The sequence below is a fragment of the Aptenodytes patagonicus genome, chromosome Z (genome assembly GCF_965638725.1).
Source record: "Aptenodytes patagonicus chromosome Z, bAptPat1.pri.cur, whole genome shotgun sequence".
Classification (NCBI taxonomy): Eukaryota; Metazoa; Chordata; class Aves; order Sphenisciformes; family Spheniscidae; genus Aptenodytes; species Aptenodytes patagonicus.
The window spans coordinates 17,618,308-17,641,534 of NC_134982.1; the positions used below are offsets into that span (position 1 = coordinate 17,618,308).

Genomic DNA, 23,227 nt, shown 5'->3' on the forward strand with positions numbered 1-23,227 from the left:
CATCATGCAATCTACTCTTGCATGATCAGTATGTCTGTGGGTGTGTAACAGGAGTTTTGCAGGTAGAACTTCCATAGCTTGGCGCGCAAAACACATCTATAAATGAAGAGCCTATATATATATATATATTTTTTTTATGACTGGCTACTGTGAAAAGCAGAAAGATTCTGAAACTACCATGAAAAAATATTTCATTGAGAAACCAACAATACGAATATTAGAAAATGCCAGACTGACATTTACTCAAACACCAAAATTATGTTCCCATCCCTATTATGGACTTAATGAGAAGTGTCTGGTAACCTCAGCTGTAAGTTCTTGTATTAAGCACAAGGTAACAGAAAGCAGTTAGATGTTTTCACATACTGGTTTTCCTGCTCATCATTACAGATAGTTCTTGAGTCTGCATTGGTGTGTGAGCACAGGTACTCATACTCCTCACATCTGTGGCTGCCTTTTTAAGGATTTTAAACTGTGATTAATGTTTGGAGGTCCCTGGATAAGAGAGCTGACTAACAGTTCCTCGATCCAGACAGTGGCAATTTTTTTGTAGCATTATTGAATTTAACAGTTCAGACAGCACTAAAGATCTTCCTGAATATAAGCACTGCAGTTTGCTTTTTATTTATTTCATTTTGGACACAGGAGTTACCATAATTCAGTCTGTACTGAAAAGCTACATCAGTCTTTGTTATGCCCTCAGTACAGCTGAAAACAAAAAGGTTACATCTTGCTGACCTTTATGGTCTACGTGTACATTTATAAAAGCAGCAAAACCAAAAAGGGAAGAGTTCCACAGAAAAATTATTATAGATATTTTACAATAGTGTTTGTCTCCAAATCCTCATCTTTGCAAAATGTTTCCTGTTTCATAAGCAGAATCAGCTGCAAGCAGAGTCCACAAATGCATGTGTGGCAGAACTGAAGGAATAAAGCAAGCATGGTGAACTTTGAGCAAATCTGGATAATGCTTTGAGGAATTATTTGGTGTGTGGTCTGAGGCAAGAAGCCACAGAGAGGCGGAAGTTAATCTTATGTACTCCCCAGCTGCAGATATGTCTTTTTGAGAGCAGACTGCAGCAGGAGACACAGAAGAAATGACCAAGAGACCAGATTAATACCGCATGAGCCAAGTGTCAGCCTCATTATATGTGTTTTCACCAAAGTTGAAAAGACTTTAACTTGGATGGCTGTCATTTCAAAGAGAAGTTGTGACATGTAAAAGTAACTGTAATAAACTAAACGGAAAGAATAATGTCTGTGACACTAAAGTGGAAGTATCAATAATAAAAAAAAAGGTAGGAAAAGAAATAAAAACCAAACAAATAATTTCAGTAACTTAACTCCAACACACAGACAGCATTTCAGGGAAATTAAGGCAGTCCCCAAAATATATATTAGGGCCAAATACAATAAATATTAGGTGGAGATCATGCTTAAATTTCTTTGACTGATAGGTCTGACAGTAAAGAGAAGAGAGTGAAATCACAATTATATTTTAACTGTTTAATCATTGAAATATGTAGGTCCTTGAGCTGAAACATCCTAACGTGCATACCTTTAAAGCAAAATAAATTTTGACATCGCTCATGACTATAATGTTCATGCAGCACAACCAGATCTAGAGCTCAGCTTGACAAAAGGACAGATCCAATTTGTGCCTATGCCCATGCTGTTTGGTTAGGAGCTATTTTGCCATTAACTTTTGTATTATCTATGCAACAAATTTGTTGAGTAATCTTGGCAGGCTGCTTGCAAGAGAGGTTATAGAATATTTTTTTTTCTGGGGAATCTCAAGTCTTTTTCTAGTCAAAAGACAAACACCTAAGTATGCTAGAGTTAAGAAGTAGCCTACTCTTTCCTGTTCTACAAGAGGACAAAACTGTCCTTGCTATTCCTTATATCCAAACCTCTCTGTAGAAAGAGAATGATTACCATCCGGGTGGGTTTCTTTTTCCTGGCACTCATCACAGTGTTACTGGTGTGTTTCACAAATAATTTATTTTCATAACACCCTTGTTCATGTAGAAAGTATTACTATTCTCATTTTGTAGGCAGCAAAGAGCCAAAGAGAGGTTAGAGCCAAACACATTTATAAATTTGGGGGTACAATGGATAACAAACATATATAGGACCTGATATTTCATAATACCTAACACTTTATGGCACTCCCTATACTCAAAGTTTAGTTCCTGCAGACTATCCTTATGCCAAATTGTTCAGTCTTCTTCCTTCTCCCTTTAAGTAGATTCCTCCTCTATGTTGCTTGACCATCAGCAGGAGGAGCACAGGAAACTCAGAAGAGTCCCACAGCTCCCTTTATGCCCAGGGTATCTTCACAGCACATGGTGAAGGGCATGAGCCTTTTGTTTCCCAAAATCCCACATCATTATTCCAGCCCTTATGCGTTTCAGTCTTGTTTTGGTAAAAAAAATCCATTGTGGTCATTAGGAATCTTTCTAAATTTCAAAAAAACCACAAACTCTTCTACAAAGAAAGCTGATGTTGAACCTTTTCTTTCCCAACTGATTTAGTTGCAAACTTGACGGAGTAGCTGTTCTGTGAGGTATACCATCCAGCTAAATGCATTTCCTCATCCAAAGCCCTATAGCAAGGTATTTTACACACTGCATTTACTAATAGTAATCTTTCTGTGTCTTCCATACAGTGATCTTAAAATGTTTTTAGCAATGTCAGTGGGTTCAGTCTTGTAGCTCCTTAATACACAATTATCATCAGCTTTGAAGCAATTGGCAGTCACTGCTCTTGACTGGTTTATGCCACACGAGAAAAGGAAGTACCAAGGAATAACTAAGTAATATATAGCTGTTGCATAGTCTAAATGCCATGGGATGTACAGGCTGGGTTCCAGTTACCACTCTTCAGGTTATTCAGGCAAAACTACTTGAACTGAATCCACTTCTGGGCCTCAGAAAGGGCATAATTTGCACCTCGCGCTGCTAACCTTAGTAAATTTTGTTTTAACTGCGTAAGTGGTTTAAACTATGCATTGCCCTAAGTGAGTCATTGCTTGTGTGTGCTCATGGGTGTTTGGAAGCAGAGGTGACGGTGGTCTGTGAATAAAAGCTAACAGACATGGCAGTAAATGTTACTGTTCGTAATAATTGGTGTACTTGCACAACATGTGCCTTCACCCAGCATCTTCACCTGTAAGAAGCTGAAACAATCATAATTTCCTTCCATTTCTTGCATGCTACTCACTTTCCAAGCTATTTCTGTCAGAACCATGTAAAGTCATGATTTAAAGAGCTGGCAATCATTTGGATGTCTGGTTGTACCTCAGAACACCCAGTGAAACTCAGCTCATACTAAATTTCTGCTCCAGTTTACACACGACGGTGCCTTAGCCCAGCCCTTTAGCCAAATTACCTACTGCTGACCCAGCTACCTGGTAAGGGTAACACCAAAACCACACATATCTTTTACGGGAGGAGGTTACCTTTTCAGCATCTGAAAAGCCAGCTGAGCAACCAGGCCTAGATCTTGAAGCAGACTAACAATAAGCAGCCACAGCTGGGCTCATGTGGTTAGCTCTAGAATCTTTCTGCTGCTTCTTTTCATGTTACCATTAGTTTTGCAGTTACAGATCCTCAGTGAGCACACAATTTCTGTATTGCTGCTATTAGCACTAGTGTTTTGACAAAGGAAAGGTGTCCTGTCACCAGAATGTGGGCCACATGCACTGCTCTGCTTCCCCTGAGACAGGGGAGAAGGAGATAGTAAAGCCAGCTAAGGTTACAGTTCAGGGGAAGGTTTTCATTAGCTTCCTTGCCTCCAAGTGACAGGTGCCACAGATATTGAGATACTTCACGTGGATGGGAAAGGTACCTCCAGATCGACATGATTACACTTCTAATGTTTACCTCCAGGAAAACCATAGGGAAAAAATAAGTATCTGGGACATACAGGAGAACAAACGTTGTTCTGTTGAAGTCAAAAGACTGTTTCAGTGAACATCACAAGCTTTAGCATCTCCTAAAATGTCATAAATATGTATGAAAAGAAGGCACCAAAACTGCAGTCTTATAAAATCCACTTCATGTTAAATACAGTCATCCCGTATCCCAGTGAGCATATATTCCCTTGCTCACTGTAGTAACAAACAGTTACTGAATATATGAACCTGTAACTATGTAACTACTTCAAATCTTAAAGATAAGCTTACAAAATATGACATACTTGATAACACTAAACATATCAGTCATAAAAATACCCTATTCCACCCTCAAAAGATTAAAACACTTGAAGTTTAGGATATCTTGATGTCCTTCAGATGTATGTTTCTCACAACAAATACAGTAGATAGCACTAGCATAGTGAAAAATTGAAGAAAAACCAATCACACAAAACTCCAACTTTTTTCTTCTTTAACACAGGTTTGCTTGTGGCTGCTTTAAGCTTATTACTTCCAAGGGCAAGTTTGCCCACCTTTCTGCTTGCAAGTAGTCCATACTGATTTTGACATTAGGAATAAAGCAGGTTACTAATCCTCTTGAAGAGGATAATGTGAAGAAGAGAATCCCAGAGCATGTACCAAACAGTATCTAGTATCTATAGAATAGGGTCAGAGAAGACACAGTGAAATTGGAAGTGAGAAGAGTTTATATCCCAACACCGATTACACACTTTTAGACAAATTCAGCAGGCACCTTAAATGGCTTCTTAGGTTCAGTCTGTGAGCAAATTGATGATGGAGTGAGATGAGACAGGACAATTCAACATCACTGACAGTTCACAGCTGCCAAAATGGGTAAGCCACGCTCCCCCTCCCCCACTTCTCTCCCACTCATGACACATGCTGCCCCTATGTCTTTCTTGTCATCCCTTCTAGTGTTGCTCTGGCACTCATCACACTTCCCATCCCCTTCCTCTATTGCGGGCACAATATCATTGATTTATACCCAGCCTCCACTTAGCACCATGCCTTAATTCCAATTAAACAACATCCTGAATGCTTCCAAAATGCTTCAGTGTTTCCCCCCCAACTCCCACACAGACTGACTACAGCTGCACAGATGTGCATCAGGAACCTGAAAGAAAACATGTATTTCCTTTATGTCTATGCAATGTTTGAACCTCTAATGTCAGTGGCAGAAGAAGGAAGAGCAACTAGACGTCTCAGGCCCCCCATTTTCACCTCTGTTCCCCATGTAGGAAGAGGAGTCAGGAACTGCAAAAACCAGCTAAGTTTATTGTCTTTCACATATGTTTTCCACAATGAAAGGAGTAGGCATCATCATATTGCTTTACTAAATCAAGGCTTATGAAAGATCTGATCTTTGTTTTTATATAAAATTCATGAGCGTTCATGTTTCTAGTATCCATAGCCTTTTCCTCTCTTGCACAACACTAGAAATTATGGAAGGGGGGAGGGAGAAAAGGAATGAAACTTTTTGGTGTAGTTTCAACATTTCCTTTTTCTTGAAAGTCAGCTTCGATGCATGTGAAAATTCCTCTTTAACTGTAGAAGATATACACTACTGACAGATTATTTAGAAGTAAATGTGAAAGGGGACAGGATAATAATTCTTTAGACTAACTATAAAATAGGGGAATGCTTTACAGTTGACACTGTGAGTATATCAACCCAGTAATTGGATGCACGTGTTAGTAGCAGTAAAAAGGCACTGTCCAGTTGTCCACCTTACATGGGAATCTACTTTGAGTGTATTCTTTGATTTACTGTTGCAATTAGAACTGAATGTTCAAAGAAAGAACACAAGTGACCTAATTTAAAAGCAGAGTGCCTTTAAAGCCATTATTTAGCGTGTGACCTGGCTCACTTGTAACCATTTCTTTCCCCTGCACCTTCCATTTGTTGCACTGTACTAATGAAGTAGCATAATCAGTTTTAATAATCCACTCAACTAATTAATTCAGCTTTAATATCCATTCAGTGATTAAAGATTAAGCCACTTCCTCCTCACTCCTACCCTTGAAGAGTTTAATTTTCTTCATAAACACAGAGTTTTCCCAGGCTGACTTTTCAAAACTTCATGTAACAGTGTTTCCTGTCTCCTTTTTACCATGTTGTAGCTAACAGAGATGTTTTACAACAAATTGGCACTAGAAACAGAAGCAATTAATACAGCTAGGAGAGGATCTTTCTAGTTAACAGAACTAATGGTTGCAAGTACCATTGACTACTTTTCTGTGTTCAAAGCACCTGAGCAACGAAAGGCTGCAAGATATAAAAATATTGCATCAAAATGAGTTGTTGAAGCAAAAGAAGGAGAATTTGTTTCGTAAGTACATACAGTTAGACTAGCAGTGCTAGTATACCTACTGACCAAGAAACATACGTGTGCTAACGTTAACTAAGTGCATCCTCCATTTCTGATCTGACAATTTGGTTTTCATAGCGCAAAGCAAACAAAGGTTACTTTTCCATGCAGTCTCATCAAGCTGACGGTGGTTGCTAATGCTGATAAACACTCAAACTCTTTGTGCTGTTCAAAGTGGCAAAGAGGTCATTAGATGATAAACCCCAGAATATTAGGATAAGGTAGTTCAGTGTCTTATGGTGACTGCAAGCAATGGTAGCAAGCGTTCAAAATGTGCAAACTGAAATTTCAACTCAGTGTTATTTTGGGGAAGAAGGGACTGTAAGAGCTTGATTCAGAAAGATCTTCAGAAAACTAAGAAAAACAAACAAACAAAAACAGGCCATGAAAAGAGCATTATAACAAATCCCAAGCTGACCAAATAATTTCTTTGCTTTGCTGACACTATTTCTATCATCCCAAATATTAAGCTTAAGAATAGAAATACCATATTGTTTACAAAGATATTTTTTTTCCTATTTAGAACCTTCCTTGTGCAAATATTACTTGCTCAGAGGAAAAGTCAGGAATCCAGCGTGACAGGACATATTGCCTTATGTTCATACAGGTACTGCTATTTTTAACTTAAGACACATAGGTTAACAAGATTTGCTCATAGAAGGGTTTTCCTTTTCCAAAATGAAAGGCTCTATGGAATAAATGAAAACTCCCCTATTGCAGGATCTGATCTGACTCCCATTTGAAGTGAAAAGGCCCCTATTCACACACACAGCTCAAAGACATCTGAAAGTCATCTTAAAATGCCTTATTTCAAAACAGAGGATCTTATCCTATGAGTGAATGCATCCAAGATGTTTCAGAAGTGTAAGCACATTCTATAATGCTCACTCAGCTAACGCCATCTTCAAGGCAAGCTTTGACCAAGCCACTACCTGAGAACCCTCCCATTAAAACAGCAGCATGACATCTATAAGCCTGCATGCCTCTTGGTTTCTTTCTTCTGAGGTTTTAAGAAGAACAAACTTCCAATTGCCCCTAACTCACTCTTTTTTTTTGCAAGTGGCTATAAGTTAGATTTATGAAGACAAAAAGACTTCTTACAACTGTATATTTTGAACAGATTTATGACAGGGCTACAGTATCAGCATGGAGGGTCCACAAGGCAGGAATGCAGTAAGGGTAACAGGAGAGTGTCATGTAGACGTTAAATAGCACAATTTTTTCCACATTCATAAATCCTAAGTGCCTAAGGTTGTATACTGGTGGTTATAAATTATGTAACTGAGTTCTGCAGAGGGAGTAAAAAAAAAAAAAGACTTAAAGTGAGAAATCATCTCCATAAGGACTTACACATTTCATATTAAAGAACCTAAGATTCAACTTACTTCACTAAAACAGTATTATTTCCTATTTTAAGTCTTTCTGATTGGTAAAAAAATAAATCAGATCTCTACAGAGAGTAAAACAACAAAACATATATGCCTACTAATCAGTCTTCAGAAAAACAGAGAAAAGTTCTTACATTAATTTACAAACACCAGCTCATGAGGAGTCGCTAACCCCAAAGAGCTAGCTTAAAAAATGTTCAGTAGCAAAAGAACATATTTTACCAAGTATTCTAATCTGGTTTGAGTTTTACTGCTGAGGTTAAGGTACCTAGCAAGCTTTCTGATTTTATTACACCTGAGGTATAATCAAAAAACTGAGTATCAAACTGAGTATACTTAATTGAAACAGTTTTAATGCTATTTTTATGTATGTAACCCGATATATAGTATAAGTCTGTATTTATATGTCATGTATATATGCACACACTTAAACCCCTCAGCAGTAATGTTAAGCATTTCTAGTAATTAGAGTGGTTGTTTACAATCTTTTGGGCTACAGAGTGAGGCTCAAAACTTTCTTGCTATTAGTCACTATGTTGCTAATCTGATCCCACACTAACTAAAGCAAGACCAAAGACTATCAGGGACTTCAGCAGATCCTAAAGCTATGTATAAAAGGTAATTGCATACTCAAGAGAAAAGCCTGGAATAGGTGAGCTTGTGAGAAGTAGCTAATTATTTCATGTTAGCTCCCCCAGTGACCACTCTTACTCTGCAATTGCAGTGCCTTTCCACTGTTTGGATTAATCCACTTTGGACGCTCAGAAGGCCAATTAATAGGCTCTCAGTTGGTATAAGCCCTTTTAGCTTTGCTTGAGCTAAATTAGCTCATACAGCTGAGGATCCAGCCCCTTCTTATCCACCGACTTCGAGCAGAGGTGACACCAGACAGTGGCTGTGCCGCCATCTACCGTAGGTTTTGCGTAGCACTGCTTGGTCCAAAGCCCGCAGGAATCGGTCCAGCAATTCTTCCTGCTAGCGTCCAGGCTCAATGACACAGACGCCACTCCCTAAACACGTACCTAAACAATGGCCTGATCCTGCAATCCTTGCTCAGGCAGAGCTCCCTCCACAGACTGCAGGTTAGCTGCTGCTAATTAAGCATCACATTTTGTGTTACTGTTCTTCAGCTACTAAGATCTGTCCTGTAAATTTGAAGTCTGTGTGCTTCATAGCTCTATTAACAGTTGCCTTAAAAGTCAATTGAAAATAGTGTAACACTCAAAAATATGTCCAAGTTTTCCTGAACCAGCTTATCATATATCACATAGCCCAATGAACGCCATCCATGAAACCCAAAGAGTTTCACTATCTTCAAGAAAGCTTTCTGGGTGCAAGTAAAGGCAGAATCTGCATCCATGCAGTTCTCTCTCCATTTTAATATATGGCTTAAGCTTCTCTTGGTCATCCCAGATGTCAAGTTATAGTGAAAGCTTTTGTAATTGCTCTTGGGAGGCTTTTTGGTTTTGTTTTTCCCCCAACAAGTACTTAAGTCACCAGAAAGCAGTACAGCTTTCCTTACTCATGCATACAAATGGCTCTATCAAGAACAGGGGCAAGGGATTTCATAGCTGTGGTGCTGTGGGACGAGCTTTAGTTGCATTTTGAGAACAAACTTCCAGCTGTAAGGAATAAGGGGGTGCTGGTTGACAGCCAGCTGAACATGTGCCAGCAGTGTGCCCAGGCAGCCAAGAAGGCCAATGGCATCCTGGCCTGTATCAGAAATAGTGTGGCCAGCAGGAGCAGGGAAGTGATCGTGCCCCTGTACTCGGCACTGGTGAGGCCGCACCTCGACTACTGTGTTCAGTTTTGGGCCCCTCACTACAAGAAGGACGTTGAGGTGCTGGAGTGTGCCCAGAGAAGGGCAACGAGGCTGGTGAGGGGTCTGGAGAACAAGTCTTATGAGGAGCAGCTGAGAGAACTGGGGTTGTTTAGCCTGGAGAAGAGGAGGCTGAGGGAAGACCTTATTGCTCTCTACAACTCCCTGAAAGGAGGTTGTAGCGAGGTGGGTGTCGGTCTCTTCTCCCAAGTAACTAGCGATAGGACAAGAGGAAATGGCCTCAAGTTGCACCAGGGGAGGTTTAGATTGGATATTAGGGAAAATTTCTTTACGGAAAGAGTGGTTAAACATTGGCACAGGCTGCCCAGGGAAGTGGTTGAGTCACCATCCCTGGAAGTCTTTAAAAGACGTGTAGATGATGTGCTTAGGGACATGGTTTAGTGGGCATGGTGGTGTTGGGTTGACGGTTGGACTCAATGATCTTAGAGGTCTTTTCCAACTTTAATGATTCTATGATTCTATAAAACAAAACGTAAAAAGTGTCCTACTTCTATCTAGTGACAGACATCCTCCAGCTATGCCAAATTCTGCAAGTTCTCCCAGCCTCCTGACAGAGAAGTCAGAAGCCACCTCTCTTCCCATCACCCTATAGGTAGAGAAAGGCTGATGGAAGTTTCAAGCAATCAAGGTGGAAAACATCTGCCAGAGTAAACTTTAATTTAGCACACTCTACACAATATTTATAGAGCAAACCTATGAATGCTGCTTGAGCCATTTAAAGGCTGGAGACTAAATTCTGTTTTCTGAATGTTTATTCTGACTTTCTCCAACTGTTCTTCTTACTTGACAGTGCTTAACTGGCAGCCAGCCATGAAAGCTGTTGTCTAATTACACAACATATCATGATCTTACAGCCCTACAGATAAGGCTTTACTGCAAGCATAAATGGATTTTAAACATTAGCATATGAGAAAAAGAAAATTAGCCTCCAAATTAGAATATTTCAAAGTCTTGTGCGTGAATAGTCACTATTATTTGTTTAGGAAAGCATGGTTTCGAAAGAGGAACTTCTATTAGAGATTAAATAGCCTTTAATGTTAAACAGGCTACAATTTAGTGGGCTGGCTGGCTAACCCTTTATGCATGGCAGAAATCTATTCACATCTAATTACATATTTTAGCCTATCTTAAAGATACCATATATTTGCATGGAATCAGTCCAGCTGGGGATTATGGCAGCATTATGATGGCATAGCTACATGTGAGGTTATGAAAAACACAGATTTTGTGAATCACTTGCAATGTTTTGCTACACAGGCACCCTTGAAATAAAGGCACAGTAAATATATTCTTAAATGATCTCAGACTACGTACTTTTGCAGAAAACACAATTTCACACTGCAAATTACAATGACTATTAAAGAGGAACATACAACCGTTTGACTTATCTTCTGCTAACAAGATCCTAATTGTTTTGTATTTAAAGATGTTGTACACTAGGTCTGACTTAGTGATGTAAGTGTGGTTAGCAAGTTGCAAGTTTTAAGATCATGGGAGTCCTTTCTTCACTGCACATAAACTTGAGGGACAGGATACAACTATGTATAATAATGTCATTGTTTTGCTTTTATATGAAACAAATTACATTCTTCTCTCTTTCAGTAGATACTCTGCAGATGTGACAATAACCATGACATCACCTAGAATGCCAATTCTCTTTCTGGTGCACTGACTGGAAAACTAGGAAAAAAGAATCACACCCTATAGGTGCAGGGGGTTGTTCTTGCATGTAGGCTGAAAGAGTAGAAAGATGTATATGCGCATTTCAGTGTATTCTTCCTCTTCTTGGCATGATCTTGCAGAAGTTCATGCATGTGTGCAACTTTACTTACTGAGCAGTTCTGCTGGCTAAGTGGGACTGCTCAGGTGAGTAGTCACTTCTCCGAGTACACTGTTGTCAGATTGGGCCCCTTGTAGCCTTTTCGGCAGCAATGCTCTACGCAGAATGGCTGTGTGCATTCTCAGCAATGCACACAAAGCTTTCAGAGTCCCATTTTAGGGGAACGACACTGTCCTCCTCCACAAACAAAAGTAATCGAAGAAATGCAGTGCTAGGACCTCATTCCACACAAATTCAGCAAAGTGAAGCCTTCATCATAGCTCTGTTTTTCAATGATTTGTCTTTCTATAAAATATAGAAAGGGAGGAGGCAAGATTCAGCTGCTTTGACATCTAAAGCTTTTACAAACATTAAGTGCATGATAAAGTATGAAGTTGCAAGGTGGAGCAAGTGAAGTAGTGACATATGATACAGCAGCCCTCTCCTCCCCATTTGTAAGCCTGTATTGTGGATATCTAGTAGAAATACAGCTGAATTAACAGTAATGTCTATCACACAGCATGGCAACCTGCTGAAGTACTCCATACTTTACACATTAGCTAAGAAGGGATCTACTTAAGTCACTTTAAGTTGTTTTAATTTAACAGAAGATTTATCCCCAGGTTTATCTGGATTTATTTAAAACAACCCAAGAACCAAAATGTGGTTCTCCACCAGAGAGGCAAGTCCGAGTTTCCTCCAACACTTGCATAACAGAGCTTACTTTCTCAGCATGCTACCATAGTGGGACGCAGTCACTTAAGAGTTACAATGCAATACATTGTGATTTACTACAGTTACTCCGATTTGAGATTGCACAGGCAGGAAAACCGAATAAAGGTTACATTTCTAGCACTGACAGCCGAAAACACATTACCAGAAGCATGCTATTACTAAAAACCTAATTAGTACTACAGAAAAGCTCGAAACTTCAGCCATGGAAACGGCCACATGACTTTTACTTTGAAATAATTTCTTTAAAAAAAAAAAAATATGACAATGAAATGCGTGTGAGGTCTGTGCGAACCCAGCCCCAGATGTTTACAATGCAGCGAGTAGCGGTATAGCGGCGCTGCAGCCCGGCAGCGGCGGGGCGCAGCGCGCACGCCAGGGACGCGGCAGGCACCGGCATAGCCTCACCGCGGGCGGCTGCGCGGCCGCGCACCGGCTCCCAGCGCCCGGCGGGCACCCCCACGGCAGAGAGCAAACCCAAGCAAAATCCCAGCCCGAAGGAAAAGCCCCCTGTCCCGGGCTCGGGGAGGAGAGAGCGAGGAGCAGACAGCTCTTGTGCGGCTCGGGGAGAAGAGTGTGTGTGCGCGCGCGCGGGGGAAATCGATGCATTGTTTCAACACAGCGTTCTCGTCAAGGAACTTTAATGACAGGGGATAATGACTTGCAGATTCGGGAGACAATGCCCCCCCCACACACACACTCCGCGCCACATCCTTACAAGTCTTTCTAATTTGCTCTTCTGCCAGGCAAAGAAACAAACTGTGCTCGGCGAAGCCATTTGCAAAACAAATGTAACCGGAGAGATTTGCAGACACGGGCTGGCGGGCAGCGGCGTCCCGGAGGAGCCCACCCCACCTCTGCCCCGCGCCCCCTCCCCGCCGAGGCGTCACCTTCCCCTTCCCTCCCCAGCGAGAGGGCTCGGGCGCTGCGGGGCCGGGGCTTCCGCGGCGCTCGGGGGGAGCAGCAGCCGCTGCCCGGCAGCGCGGCGGCAGAACCGTACTTACTGAAGGGGCAGTTCTCCTTCTTGGTGCCGCTGACCTTGCCGTTCTTCTCGATCTTGAGAAAGTACTTGTTGTAAGAGTAGAGCTTCCTCTTGCGCACGTCTCCTTGGAGGTGATTGTAGCTCCGCACGTGTCTCCCCGCACTGGAAGGAGAGGAGAAGGACGAGGGGAAGGAGGATGATGATGAAGAAGAGTTGGTGGCCTCCGGGGACAGCATGTCCTGGCCGAGGTCATGGCAGGTGACAGGCACAGAAGACACCAAGAAGAGCAGCAGCAAGCAGCAACAAGGCAGGTGGGAAAAGGCTGAGGCACCATTTGTCAGTATCCATTTGCACATTGTACTGAAACTCTGGGCGCTGGAAAATGTCTTATCAAATGAAACATACTGGAAGGGTAAAACCTGGTAAAAGGCAAGTGGAGAGCCGGTGGTTGCTGCTTCTGGTTAGATCCCTCTGAGCTCTGATCTGGCCTGAAGTAAGTGCACCAACATCCATAACTCAGGGGACAAATCGCCTCAGAAGTTGCTGCCTTTTAATCCTTCGAGTCCTCCCTCAGAAAAAAGAGCTGTAGGTTTTTTTTGGGGGGTTGCTGTGGTTAATCCTCTTCCCCACCCCACCCCCCCACATACACACACACTCCCCAACCTGGTTTGAGACTTCCCAGTAGTTATTTTGTTCTCTTCCTCACTCCTTTCTTCACCATCTTAGATGCAGAAAGGTCTGAAAAATAGATGACAGCAAAGTGAACAACAACAACAACAACAACAATCAATAATAACCAGCGGAAAGGGGTGCTGGAAGGGATTTTTCACACATACCCCTTTACACACACATGCACGCACGCACACTTTGTGGCTTTGCACCTTCTTCTGATCCCCACCCCCTTGCCTTTTTGCAAATCCCAAACCAGTTGCACAACTCGTCCTTTCTCACTGACAACCCCAGAGGAGGCAGTTTCTTTGTTTTGCTTTGAATTCTCCAGAACAGTATTAAAAAAAAAAAGTCCAGAGAGAGAGAGAGAGAAAGAAAGGGGGGGGGTGGGTTGGGGGGGGTGGGAAATCTCAACTTGTCTCCCCCCCTTCCCTTCCTTTCCCTCCCCCTTTGGTTGTAAACAGGTTGGAAGCTGTAGCCTAAATGTCAGCGATTACAAGTCAGAGGTGGGATGTGCCTCTGGTCGTCAACCCTTATTTGCAGGGGGTCAAGCAGCGGTGGGACATCTGAAACCCGTCTGCAGTTGGAGCGAGCGGTGCCTGCTGCGGAGGGAGCCTCGGGAGCTGCCCTCGCTTCCTCCCGGGCGGCAGCGGCAGCGGCAGCCGCCGCCTTCGCTCGCTGCTAATTGCTCCTAAAGCGTTCTTCTCGGAGCGCCGGCCACCAGCATGGCTTGGAGACTCATGCTTTACTAATTTCCCTGTCTTCCAGGCTGAACCAATCCCCTCTAGGGAGGCTTCCCTCTCCTCCCCCCCCCCAAAAAAAAAAAAAAAACAAACCAAAAACTTGTTTTCTAGCAGAGGATTTTATTTTATTTTTTTGGCAGTGAAGTGCTGAGAAAGCCACCTGGACCTTGTTGCCTGCTAGATCTCCCCCTCCCCCCGCTGGAGGAGGGGTTGGGTGGAGAGGTTGGAAAGAAGTATATACTACAGGCAGACCCTGGAAAAGCAGATTATATGCTGGTCAGAGAGGGTAAAAAGGGAAGAGACATAATTAGCTCCTTTTCCTTCTTCTTTGCCAGCTTCCACGGAGGTCTTTCTCCCTCCTTTAATGAATCACTGATTTCTCGCTTCCGTTGCTGAAATAAAAAGTTCACACTTTAGCCTGCTCTTCCTTTTAAGCCTCTCAAGATTTATTGTGTCTCTTTCCCCACCCTCGCCCTCCTTGTCTCACAAGAAATCAGGGCCCTAAATGACCATTTTCTAATTGCTAACATGACTCATTTACTGAATCACGCATCTGACTTCAAAGCAAAAGGGGCTTTATTGGGATTGCAAAGGCTTCCCCATAAAATTCGTCTGAATATTTTGCTTTTTTTTTAACTAATGCAGTTTCCTTTGCCAGAAAGAAACACATTTTCCATTTTCAAGACTATTTTAGAGCGATTTTTCAAGCTATTATTTTCCTAGAGGGGCATATGTTGTTGGTTTTTCCTTTGATCCCATCTCCCCTATTGGATTTATCATTTCACATACTGAATATTATGACAGATTCATATTTCTAGTCCATCACTGAACTATCAACTTTCCCAGTAATTAACAGGTATCTTCCATATGATGTACTATCTTTTAACACCAGGGTAAGGGATCAAGGACTAACAGGATGTGGGCAGCATGCAAGACATTAAATTTTGGTTCAGTATTTAGTATTGTAAAATAACTGTTTTGGAATGCGAGTAGGTGCAACATTCGCTAAGTGAATGGAGTAGCAGAGAAGTGAAGCGGTACAGAAACACAGTGAGTAGCTCACAGATATATGTAAACCCAGAACTTTTTTGAAATAGAGGCAGTATAATAATGCAGATCAGTGAAATGCAATGGAAAACTGCCTATGCAGCTACATTTGGCACTTGGAGTAGATCTTAATTTAAACAACAGAAAATGCAGAAAAGAACAAATAGTTCTAAAATTAGACTGATTCATTAGATTAGGATGTTAAATATATTGTTAACTTCACAACAGAAATTAGAAATTATTTTCTCCAATTATGGTGTTTATTCTGGAGAGAGTCGGCTCCTAAATTTATGTGTTCAGCTTCTGGGGGTGACATTTAAACAGCCTTAAAAATGAAACCATTTAATGTTAGAATCAATATGTTTTATGATGTTGTTTATGGTACTTCAGAGTATTTATTCTGCTTGTATTTGCACTGAGTGCAAAGCATTTCAGATTTTTTTTTGTGAATCTGATTTAGGCTTTCCTTTTGTGGCAACTAATAAAAAAAAAGAAATAAAACCAAAATGAAAAGCAAAAGCCTACGTTTCGGTGAATGCCTGACAACTTACATGTGTGTCTACAAAGCTGATGTCAATGTTTGCTTGTTGTCTAGGTCATAAAGTGTACAACACGTTATTTCTAAAATTGAAGTTCTTTTGATTCCAGCAGCTTAAATCATAAATAATTACTATAATGTCTTAAAATTATACATTCGAATTATACATTTTTTCTCCTTTTCCTGTCAAATGCTGGAAAATACAATGAATTGGCCTTTTAGGATCTCTGGTGGCAGGAGAAAATAGTAGTTTGAGGGTCAAACATATATTTAACCCCTACTCATTAAAAAAATAGGTATTGTCTTGAATTTACTCAAGAATAGTTCTGCTTAGACCTGTTTCTAGCTTGTGATTGGCTGTATGCTGGTTGTAAGATCTTGTGGTTAAGAACAAAAGCCACATATCCGGAATTTCATATTAAATCTGCTTCTGGCAGGTGCAATATTCAGTGCAGTACTTAAAACTACTACAACGCATAGAATCCTTTTCTATCCCATGTGATGACAGGGAGGGCATTTACAAAACAGTCCAAATGAAAAGCTGACATAGCTTTTTAGATTATATCTCATTCTTTTTTCTACTTTCTGTATAGCCTTTCTTTTATAGCACAGTTGAATCCCTAAATACCCCAGTACTTTGTATTGTCAGGTCACCTCTTAGGTTAGCCTGAGAAAGCCTGAGAAAAGTTCCACAGGAAAGATGCACTATTTAACGGAATTCAATCTGTCCCAATAGATTTGAATCACTAACATAAATGTATGAATGTAGATTATATCTCTGTAATGAGGCCTGAATCATTCTCAGTTACTTCAAAGGACTGAAATTCAACCTTGCTTTTTAGCAGCAACAATCAGACCTTAATGGGTTCCTTTATTAATTGTTCCATTGCTAAGCTTGAAAAGCAGCTACCTTCAGTACAGGTCTCAGACTAGGTACCTACTGCTTCTAAAACAGTGTTTCTGTTTTGCCTTTTACCGCTCTAAGATTCTGTGAAAAGTTTCCTGCACTGCAGTTTTAGAAATGCTGGATTACATTGACCCATCCAGAATGAAATAAAGAAAAAACTTTCTAAAAAATGTGCAAAAAGTAGAAAATATATTTTAAGAACTTTCTTTTTGGGCTGTTTTCTTTCCAAAGAATGTTCAGGGAAATGAACTGCACAGGTGAATTTTAATGAAAAATTGTCTAAACAAAATATTTTTTTGATATTTGTAGCAATAGCTGATGTCATGTTTTTGTCTTTTGATCAGCAAGGAGGGATGTTTTGAGTTTTTTTGGTTTTTTTGTTTTTTTTTTTTCCTTGTTAAGTAGATGACTTGAATCAGAGAAGGAGTATTTTAAGGTAGTTGGAATAGATTTTGCCTTGTATGATTTCCCTTAGGCAAGGCGTTTTCTTTTCTGATGTTGTAAATAAGTTCTGTCTATGCCTTTGGATGTTAATATAATCAACTCACTCTCAGATATCACCAGCCCCTCAGTTTGGATTGCTAGATAGCAATCATGAACATTTGCTGCTTAGAGTATGATGAGAGATGCACATGCATATTCTGTTCATGGGACTCAATTCTGTTCTTACTCAAGGTGTTGGGAAATTTGCCAGTGATTTCATTGAGAGAGATTTGGGCCAGGAACATCACTGCCAGAGAGACAGCTCTGCCAGAAATGAGGCGAGGAATGCCAAATGCTAGTGACGGCTCAGATGCCTCTGTCTATATGTCAGCTCCGAACTGCAGAACTTGCCAGTGTTGTAAAACACTAATCTTGGTTATAAAGAAAAGGCAGTGGCGCGTAGTGTCCACAATCACCAACCAGCAATGAGACAAGCTGTTTGATTTAAGATGCAGTGCTAGTTGCTGAAATCTTTACACTGTGGAGTTCATGACCACCAACAACAGGGACTGAAGGCCATTGCATTTTATCTGAATAAGGTATGTCTTAAAGCTTGAGAAAAAAATCATTACTGCAGTTGTTTTCTTCTGAGAAATCTGCAAAATCTCTATCATTGTATTTATCTCTATTTTTCACCATTTCATGTACCTCCATGTCATCTAAAAAGTGTCAAAATACTAATATTATTCTAATTGTATGTAAAGATTGAGGTATAAGATAAGCCCTTAAGTTGTCAAAGATCAAGACTGAAGGTGGTGTAACTCATCTGTGTGTATGAAGCTGGAACAAGACATATAAAATCAGAATACTGTTTTGGCTGCCTGTAGTGGGATTTGGTTGTGTGTGGCGCATACTTCTTGGCTCCTCTGTATACACTCCTTTCCAACTAAGTATCCAAAACTAGAGAAGAACTTGAGCAGAGTTTAGCAGAGGTTAATAAAATGCTTGTTTCAGCATTTCTTTTTTATTTCAAAACTACTTGCATTTCTAGGTCAGACATAACAACTGACATGCGCAAAATGAGCATGAGATAACTGAAATGTAGTTCAGCCAGAGCTGGTTCCACCCAGCTTACAGAGTCACTAGTGAGAATGGCCAAGTGCCCTGCCCAGGCTGAGGCTAGTCCTCAGGAGGAGTAAGATGGTACTCACTCTGTGAGATCTGTTGGAAGAATGAAAGGTTGGCTGGGCTAGCACTGCCACTGGTTCTAAGTAATGATTAGCTGGAATATACCCTGGTTTATGTTTTTCTTTTAAGAAACAGAATCAAAATATGGCAGCTCTTAGGACTGCACAGGTCATCTTCTTGTGGACATACATGTAAATTGTGGGACCAGACAGGATTTACCCCATTACTTAAATTAGTAGTATGTGTTTCTCTCTCATGGATGTATTGGCAAAACTTTGTCTGAATGCTGTGCTTCAAGCAGACAATTAAGGAAATTGTTTATTCTTCTTAAAATGCTAATTATGGCTATTCTCTTAGAATATGTTTATAGTTGTGCTATGTCTGACAAAGAAATTACAAAGAGATGTATGACATTTGAAAATATCTGTATGATTTTTGTTTGGTAAATACAGCTATTAAAAAAGAAGAAATAAGTAAAAAAATGTATTCTATGGAGGTCAGCTAGAGGAGACTATAGACCCCCAGACACTGAGCTGCAGTGCCATAAATAGCTATGTGCGTGGGTTGGACACTGACTGTGTTTAGTAATGGTCTGCTGGCAGCCAGTTTTGCATACTCTGCGGCACAAACATAATTAAAAAGGCAATATTTTCAAGGAGTTACTTTAATCTTAGAGGATTTGTTTTTCTTTCTCATTTCATACAGAACTACCATGAATGCAGGCCACTTAAATACTCCTATAAATATGAGTGATTGAGAACAAAACTCTCAGAAACTGCCAGGAAGAGGCAAATGTCAGTCAGGTCTTTGGAGATTCTTTCTTTTTTTTCCCCACTCAATCTCATCTAAGCCTACATTTTCCATGGGGAAGCCTACCAGGACTCTGAGGAAATACTTTGTGCATTCTGATATACCCTCCCTCCACATAAACCTATACACCTGTGAGTTTTCCTTGTAATAGATAATGCTGATGGTAGTGATTTTTTTTTTTCCCTCCTCATACTGGTTATTCTAACTGTTTATACAACTTCTTCTGAAGATACACTATAAACATTTTCACTAATCATTCCCAGGTTCCAAACCTTCAGCTGAAACAAGGTGTTGGCTTATTGGTGACATTGAAGATCCTGTTCCCTGGGGGAAACTTTCCAGAAATAAAGATAATTTGGTACTTAAATGTCATCTTTGTATCTTTGAAGTGTATCTATTAATTCACTGGAAAAGGTCTTTGAGTGGCATGTAACTGAGACAAAACCAAAAAAGTTATACAAGCTTTTTTATGAACAGGGGTGTGTACCCTGAAAGGTGCTAACTATCCAGTACTCTTCCTGGCTCCAACCAAGATCCCTTTTAGAAAGGCAGCAAAGCCAAACCAAAACTCCGCAGTTCTGCTAGGCTCCACCCTTCTTGAGTGCTACTGGAAGGGAGAGAAGAAGTCACTTCTAGGCGTTGCCTGTGGTGCTACTTGAAACAGAGCTGACAGCTAGGAACATCAGCCCAACAGCTGAACATGCTTGCCTCACCACAGGCAATGAGGGTAGCCAGCTGGGCTCCCTCCGAGCTAGTTAATAGCTCACACATTGCAGGGGGAGCTCACACACTGCCTCTCCTTTGTCAGTTAATTCGTAGCAGTCACTGGAATTACTTCTGTGAGTAAGCACCTCTCCGCGTGAGGAAGGGTGATGGATGCCAGCCCTTTGCTAGCTGAGAAGTGTGGGGCAGGGCTGGGAAGCAAGGGACAGCTCCCCATGCCTCCCGTGCCAAGGCTGCTGCAAGCCAGGCTGGGCACCTGTCAGCCTTCTTAAGTATGGCATCATCTGGGACATATGTAGGACGGTGTCTTGTATAGGGTACATTCCACCCATGTTTCCACAGAAGTGCTGTGCAAGGTTGCATACCACCTTTCCTAAGACCATACCTTTTCACATACATGTAACAAACATGTCTCATCGAAGATACCATGAAGACAAAAACCAAATGTGGAGTCAGCTCAAATATATGGGATTTTTTCTGAAGCACTTCATAGCTTAGGGCATACTAGTACCCTTAATGTTATTAGTAAGAACACTATGACTCAGATATAATTGCCCAGATAGATACACCCTTCTTATTATTTGGTCCTGGATTTCGGAAAGAACCATCAGGCTCTACTGCTGTGCTAGGCTCTATATCAAAGAACGAGTCTCTCAAAGTCAACTTATTGCTGAGTTGTGATCTTTTAAAAGATGATTTTCTTCTGTTATAGGGTACTCTCCAGCTGCTGATTATGGTTTTGGAAATGCAGCTTAATTAGTTCTATATTTATTAGCAGATTGTTTAGATTTTTATTAAGATCAAAACACAGAGACAAAGGATAACAATATGGTATCTTCTTTCTAGCATTATTTGAAATGTTTACAGCATGTTAAAGATTTAAGCAACTCTCTGAAGAGCAGTCATCCATTCTGTGAGGCTTAAAGAGATTATTTTTCTTTACAGCATATGGGTAACAACTGGCCACACAAATCCAAATTGTTGCAGATTTTAACCATGTTGCCAGTTACTGATGATAATGATTAGCTCCTAAATGCCAGATTCAGTAAACTTGACATCACGTTTCATGTATCCTACATGCAGTTAAAAGCAAGGAACTTTGAAAATGACACACATTGTTTTTTGCATGTCAATAATTGGTAAAATACCTTCCTTGGATATTTCTAAATACTAAAAAAACTGCTGCAGTTTTTTTTCAGTGCAGCTCAGGGATATGTACCCCTAAACCAGGCTGGAATTTGCCAAATCAAGAGACATTACTGATCATAACAAGCAGTAGAAGCCTGTGTATGGTGTAGGCTCATTCTAGGCAGTTTTCAAAAGCATACAAGAGCTTCCTGCACCCAAAGAATGGAGGGAGGAAGCCGAAGAAGGAGAGACACCTCCATTTCTTTCTCTTCTACTCTGCTTGTGATGCTGCCTTGCCTCTGGTATTCCTTCCAGCCCTGAATCACCAAGTTATCCTATTCACATGATTACTGGGAAAAGAATATCATCTTGGGCCCTTTTTGGGTATCTGAATGGTAGAAATATAAACAACAAAGAGCAAGTTACTTGGTTGTGGCAAATGTTGACTGTTGTCTGTGGAAAAGCACTACTTAATACAAAATGCTGCCTAAGCAGAGAAGAGCATATAGAAGGACTAATAGATAGGCCAACCTACAATATCCACAGATGATGTAGGGGTAAAAATATTTGCTTAATTTCTGAGGCATTCAACACTAGTGCTTTTAATGTCTTCTGAACTTCTGTGAGTCTGTTGTACAAACGTTTTAACAAAACAGTGGTGACCCTTGCTTCAGCCTGGCCCAGGTCAGCTTCGCTTGTTGGTGCTTGTGGCAGGCATACACCAAAAGGCAGAAAACTCTTCAATTAATTAACAATTCTATTATTTAGTTAGTTAGTTAGTTAGCTAGTTAGTAAAGGTAAATGCTGCCTACAAAAACCTCTAGGCATGAGAGACAGCTAGTTAGATTCATGGTTACTGAATGGTGATTAATCAAAAAAAATTTAAAAACCATTTACAAATAATGTATTAACTCAGACCATACAATGTAATTACCAGTTTTTCTGGTCCTGATTCCCTATGGACATGCATTCAAATTTGTCAACAAATCACATCATCAGATAAGCCACCACAAGTCAGATCTCTGAGAAGAGGGGGTGGTGAGGGAAATAAAGCTCTTTTTTCTCTACAGTTTTCAGTAAAAGGTGCTCCTGCAGAAGTCTAAGACTGGGAGCGTATGCACAGCTCCACTGGACAAGTTGCTCCCTGGTGGCCTTCAGAAGAAATAACCTTCCATTCTCTTGCAATTGCTTTGTATCCTCAAATGGGAGCTAGGGAGAAGCCACACATCCCCCAAAATGGAAACTTGTTCTTGAAGATCTGTTCAGAAATGCACAGTATTGTGGACCCTGAAAACAGCCTATCCTGTTCCCCAGATGGAGCATCTGCAGAGAAGTGATGACTGGGATGTCATCTCCCCAGCTTTTTGACTGATGGCTGACACATGTAGATCTCCTTTCTGAACACTGAATAGAACTGGGAGTAGGGAGCGGCCTGGCACCAAGAATGATTATGTCCAGCCTGGATTTCTGACAAAAGCAAATCAATCAACATCAGCTAATGTGTAAAAACTATTGTCCTCTACAACAGGAGCAAATGTGCAAGTAATATCTATGAGGAGATGATTACTGAGGTTAATGTTAGGGGAATAAACGCAAGTCAGCTCATCAAATCATGACATAGAAAACACTATCCATAAATAAGACCCTCTAATCTATTAGCAATCTTCAAGCAAAACTGTGCTTGGCCCTACAGAACTTTGAGCCCTTTGCCAGTCATCTAGACAATTTCTTATGCCTGTGCTTAAGCATCTGCATATTCCAATAAATTTCAATATGACAGCACACATATTCAAAGCTATGTGTATGTTTAAGTACTTTTAGGGCAGGTTTATTCAGCTTTTCCTACTCAGACTTTCAGCTGGTTTATAAAAAGTTCCTCAGGTGTGGAATTCTTCTCGTAGAAATCTGTGTGAGTGAGAAATCTATCAGGAGTGAGATTATCAAGATTTTTAAGGGATTAAAAACTACTCAAAATGTGAGAATAA

The 23,227-nt window shown here is 40.7% G+C and overlaps 1 protein-coding gene across 1 annotated transcript in view; it reads right to left on the reverse strand.

The window, feature by feature from the left end:
- FGF10 (fibroblast growth factor 10) overlaps positions 1 to 13,620 on the reverse strand; it is a 64,742-nt gene extending 51,122 nt beyond the window's left edge. Inside the window, exon 1 of the mRNA XM_076362896.1 lies at positions 13,089 to 13,620. Within this exon, the coding sequence (XP_076219011.1) occupies positions 13,089 to 13,422 (334 nt within the window). The 5' untranslated portion in view covers positions 13,423 to 13,620. The remainder of the gene's footprint in view (positions 1 to 13,088) is intronic.
- Positions 13,621 to 23,227: the final 9,607 nt, after the last annotated feature.